The sequence below is a fragment of the Halyomorpha halys genome, unplaced genomic scaffold (genome assembly GCF_000696795.3).
Source record: "Halyomorpha halys isolate HHAL.00 unplaced genomic scaffold, Hhal_1.1 Scaffold1444.1, whole genome shotgun sequence".
NCBI classification, from domain to species: domain Eukaryota; kingdom Metazoa; phylum Arthropoda; class Insecta; order Hemiptera; family Pentatomidae; genus Halyomorpha; species Halyomorpha halys.
Window position 1 is genome coordinate 39,559 of NW_027116120.1, and position 5,685 is coordinate 45,243.

A 5,685-nucleotide genomic window follows, 5' to 3' on the forward strand; every position below is an offset into this window, starting at 1 on the left:
ATTAAATAATTTAATTAATAACCAAAGGAGAAATAGATACATGCCAGTTAAACAGGATAAGCTGAAACCCAACAATCTTTCTCAATTACATGACGAATTTATTATCTTTTTGTTTATTGTTTTATTCTTGGCAATTATTTGTATATATATAGTTGATCGTAAAACTTAAATATAAGAAAATGGTCAGGATAACGGTCAAAAAAGAGCAAATAGTTTATTTATTATATATTTACTCCTTTAGCAATGACTGTTGCGGTGCGTCGGAACACCGCTAGATCGCGCCACCTACACTTTCCTAGCCACTGGGACCCTTCTAACAGTACAAAAGCCCAAGAGGAGAAAAAAAGCATTTTGGATTACTTTAATGAAAACTATAATAATTAATAGTCAAAATTGATGTGTCTACCAACTATGGTACTGGTGCTGGTACCGGTATTTGGTGGGAGGAACAAGTCCGGCAAGTGGGTCTAGTGGTCCTTTTTGCCAACCCCTGACGGCTACCTAGGTTGCCGCCGCGTACTAACCAAGGTGGGAGTGTCAAAATTCATTCTTCGGGACCGCCGAAAAATTAATGTTTAACTGCTGCAGGTGATTTTTTAATGCATTTTTTTTTTTAAGGTTGCATTTTATAAAGCTGTATTTTGAGAACAATTGAACGTAAATGGCTCTATTAGGAGTTACATTTTAACAAATTTACTCTTCTTTAAATGATCTCTTATGAGGTATTTTAGTTATGTTGATAATTTTAAAGATATGGACCTCCGAAAGAAAAATTAATTTTGTTTACGTTTTGAAACAGCCGCAAATTTTTATTCTCCCTACATATATTTGGCAGACTCGTCAATTTTGACTAGTAATTATATACAGTTTTCATTAAAGTAATCAAAAATTGGAGTGAAATAACTGTTTTTGTTTTTTTTACACCGTTGTTCTTGTACTATAAAATGTACAATATAATCTATAAAAATTAATATTTGTTTGTTGATACTTTATGCACTACTATACCGTTCATCCGATTGTATTGGGGATTTTTGCTAAATTTTCAGAATTTTACGGAGGAAGATTAGAGGCTGATCCCATTTTTTCGGTAAATAAAAAGATATTGACAAAATTAATCAATCTTGGCGCATAGCTCAGATAGTATACGTATTCTCCACGGTTATTGTATGGTAATCGATTTGTCTCTTGCGTAAGAATAAGAAAAAAATATTACTGATTCAACTTAATGATTTTTTATTTATAAAAACATAATCAGGCTTGAAGGAAAGTAGTTCAAAACATTTTTTTTTTCTTTTTTTACATCGTCTAAAACTCTTAAATATAATTTTCAAAAAAATTAAAAATCAGATATTTTTTATCTGGATTTATTTGTATTCCGGTAACCATTGTTCATATAATCCTTCATAACTACTCTGCATTTTATCCAATTACAACCGTTGGAAAGATGAATATCTGCTCTTTTATATTTTATATGATTCAATATAAATCATTACCAAGATTTATATTTAATATTGGTTTCAAGTTAAGAAAAACTTTTATAAAGTTAAGAAAAAAGTTTTATTTTACATCTTCGGTCCTAATTTGTTTAATTAGATCCATTTTGTGTCCTTCGGTGCAGTTTATAGTAAACTACACGTAAACTTTATACTAAACCTCTACCAAGTTTCGTGGTATATAAGAGATGTAACCAACACAATAAAGTCAGTGTTTTACAGCAGTACAAGCGAGTTAGATCTTATTCCTTCTTCTATTTTCTTAACCAAAACACCCACCTTCCCTAGCAGGTCACACCCCACAATCACTTTGTATTCCCTCGGCATACTCCCTACAATATGTACCGGCAAGTTTACTCTACTAAATCCCCACTGGGTCAAACTTATCTCTACCTCCCCCTCTACCACACAAGGGCCACCCAGGGTGATTAATTTACAATAACATTTCTGAATCTTGGTCATCTTATCTCCATCACACAGCTTTTGCAAGGCTTCTCGGCACATGATGGTGTTGGAACTGCCGGTGTCCACCAGGCACCTCACTCCAGCTATCTCTATTATAGGCAGACCGCCGCTCTTTTCTCTCACATTATAATTCAGCAGTGTGCGGTCGCCTCTCCGCTGACAACCCCTTCAGATGTCTCGCGTTGCTTGACGATACTTACTTGGCGTTGGGGCTACCGTGATCAGAAAGGCGGTTCCCCCTGGGCGAGGCTCTTCCATTGCACTTCGGTCGGGCTGACCCCTGCGAATACCTCAAATGTGGGTATCTCGAACGCGCAATTTTTGTTAGTCGGGGACTGCGAGCTGATCCCCTCAGTCAGCTGACATCGAAATAACAGCTGACTCATACCGTAACTATGCTTTATGCACTACTATACCGTTCATCCGATTGTATTGGGGATTTTTGCTAAATGTTCAGAATTTTACCGAGGAAGATTAGAGGCTGGTCCCATTTTTTCGGTAAATAAAAAGATATTAACAAAATTAATCAATCTTGGCGCATAGCTCAGATAGTATACGTATTCTCAACGGTTATTGTATGGTAATCGATTTGTCCCTTGCTTAAGAATAAGAAAAAAATATTACTGATTCAACTTAATGATTTTTTATTTATAAAAACATAATCAGGCTTGAAGGAAAGTAGTTCAAAACATTTTTTTTTTCTTTTTTTACATCGTCTAAAACTCTTAAATATAATTTTCAAAAAAATTAAAAATCAGATATTTTTTATCTGGATTTATTTGTATTCCGGTAACCATTGTTCATATAATCCTTCATAACTACTCTGCATTTTATCCAATTACAACCGTTGGAAAGATGAATATCTGCTCTTTTATATTTTATATGATTCAATATATATCATTACCATGATTTATATTTAATATTGGTTTCAAGTTAAGAAAAACTTTTATAAAGTTAAGAAAAAAGTTTTATTTTACATCTTCGGTCCTAATTTGTTTAATTAGATCCATTTTGTGTCCTTCGGTGCAGTTTATAGTAAACTACACGTAAACTTTATACTAAACCTCTACCAAGTTTCGTGTAGATTGATCGAGTCATGTTGAAGTTATTTCTTTTTTATTTTACTATCTTTATTATTTAATGTTATTTACTGCCATAAAATAATAAGAAAGAAGATATGGAGCGATATGTTCGAGGGGTGGTAGGACCCCTCTGGTGGAGAGCTGCTAGGGAAAGGGATGTCTGGAAGGAGAATTGGAAAGAACTCTCCTTCCAATAGGGCTGGTCACCCCGGGAAGTGCTCACTATTACTGTCTAAAGGGGAGGCCTATTGCATAAATAATAAATTGTTTCTCTTCTTCACAAGTTAGAAGATTAACAAGACACTTAGTGGCCAAACTTTCACAACTTCCACTTTTCCTTCAATTTAGGCATTTTGTAATAAATTACGTTAATTAAAACTTAGAAGTAAACAATAACATGAAGTTTTGGAAGGTAAGGTTATAAAACAAGTTGCTTAGAAAATCCGCTAGGAGCTCTTAAAGAGACTTTAAATAAGGCTACTCACAATCCTATACTTATTTATAACATGTAACATGGTCACACACATCATGAATACCCCTATTGTCATCAACTAGAACTTTGCGCAGAGAGGAGGTGATTTGAAGCGCCTTGGAATAGATCATCACGTTATCCTGTGTCCTATGGGCCGCGATTCTTCACCTGTATGCCAGACCTGCGGTACCCGGCTTACCGTTAAACACATTTTAACTGAATGCCGAGCATACGATCCCTTCTAATCTATACATGAATTACCAGCAGACCTCCATTGAATTGTGCAGGATGACAAACAGACTGTGGATAAACTTTTTGAATTTCTCATTGTGGAGAAAATGGTCAGGGTTGCGGTCATAAGATAATTTAATAACTATTTTTTTCTCTTTTGGCCGCAACCCTGACCATCTTCCACACAATGAGAACTTCAAAAAGTTTATCCACAAGTTAATCTGAAGTCTATCACTCAAAACTTTACCATAAAATTTAATCAAATTTGACCACAAGTTCCCATTGTTCAATAGTCATTACACGTTTCTATTCGAAAATTGAGACAAAAGTCGGAAATTAAGGGAATAATGACACCGAAATGGTAGATACCTTTAAAAAAATCTATATTAATCAAACAACACGATAACACATTTAGTAGGTTAAAACAAGTTACACGTTACATCCATACATTTCTGCAAATTTTGTCTTATTTTAATTTCTTTTTTAGGAGATACCGTAAATAACAAGAGGAAAAGTCTGAAATCTTTTCCTTCAAAGTGCAAAAAACTGGAAAAAGGAAATACGAGCTCAGCCCAACTTTTTAAGAACCGGAAATGGCCTTGGTGTAGCCACATGCAGTTGCTCAACGAATCGATGACAAGAATCGCCAATATATCCTGTCATAGCCAAACTGCCGAACCTATGGAGCATATTCCTCAAGGGAGCCTGAAACGTATGAAGAAATGTTCTCAAGAAAGTATCGACAAGTCGAATCACGTAATGAACAACCATAACCTCCAGCCTGACGACATCGACCACCTCTTCATGAGCTACGCATTCACTTTTCGACGGATATCCCCAAAGGGGCAAGCCAAGCTGAAGATGGATTTGGCCAGCCTGTTCGCTAAGGCTGAGCTTGGAGACTTGAATCTGACTTCGTAGTTACAAATTTCCAACAATTAAAATTACAATTTACATGTTTCTGTTTTAGTTGTAATCACGTGTTTTTTATTTATCGCAGATTCAATATGAGAAGATGGTCGTGGGTTTGCGTTTAGTGGAATAATAACTTCAGTTTATTATCGAAATTTAAAGACAAGTTAACTACTATAATATTGAAACAAAAAGTTAAAAATACAGCAAATTATTCTAATAGGAGAATAATATATTGGAAGAAGATAGTCCGGATGGCTGATAAGAATGACGTTCTGATCAGCCCTTCTAAGGAGCCCTGCAATTTAGGGCCAAACGTTTGTTAACAATAAATAGTTTTTTGTTACTATTTTGAAACCTTCATTGACCACCACCTGGACTATCTTCCTACAATATGAGATATAACAAAATATTGAAATGGCAGGAATTCATACAAAAAGATAACATATATATTGAAAATAATTAAAAATAAAAAAAAGATCTATGTAAATAATTGAAAAAAAAATTAACTAACAATAAATGAGAAATGTTTGAAATTTAATATATATATCCAAGATGTAATTAGAAGAAAAAAATATATAAATAAAATTAACAAAATAATGAAATGACATAAAAAGTTAATAGAAAAAAAGAAATTACTTTCGCTCATACTTTAGGTCTTATTATTTTTATTTTATTTTTTTTTTGGTAGGCTCTACAGACCTTGTAGATCTTTGGCTGCTCGAACCAGTCTTCTACACACCTGTCTATCTTTCGTTACTTCCTTCCAGTGTGCTGCATGCAGTTTATCTTTGTTGATTCTGTCTATCCATCTGGTTTTTGGCCTCTTGACTGTTATACCGTCATTCATTGTTCTGTAGAGGCGTCCTGATGGATTGCTTCGAGACACATTCCTCGCCCATCTTAACCTCTTTGCTTTCATATAGTGAGATATTGACTGACTAGTCTCTGCTAACAGTTTACTCTTAGTTCTTTTCCATCTGTAAAGGCTCTGATCCCAGATCGCTCCTGTAATGGTACAGAGGACTTT

The 5,685-nt window shown here is 34.5% G+C and overlaps 1 protein-coding gene and 1 non-coding gene across 2 annotated transcripts in view; both read left to right on the forward strand.

The window, feature by feature from the left end:
* Positions 1-4,719, forward strand: part of LOC106689737 (uncharacterized) — a 10,107-nt gene extending 5,388 nt beyond the window's left edge. Inside the window, exon 2 of the mRNA XM_014434894.2 lies at positions 4,231-4,719. Within this exon, the coding sequence (XP_014290380.1) occupies positions 4,231-4,664 (434 nt within the window). The 3' untranslated portion in view covers positions 4,665-4,719. The remainder of the gene's footprint in view (positions 1-4,230) is intronic.
* LOC112211304 (U1 spliceosomal RNA) lies at positions 2,151-2,311 on the forward strand. Its single transcript, XR_002945541.2, has one exon. It is a non-coding gene; the product is annotated as a U1 spliceosomal RNA (small nuclear RNA).
* Positions 4,720-5,685: the final 966 nt, after the last annotated feature.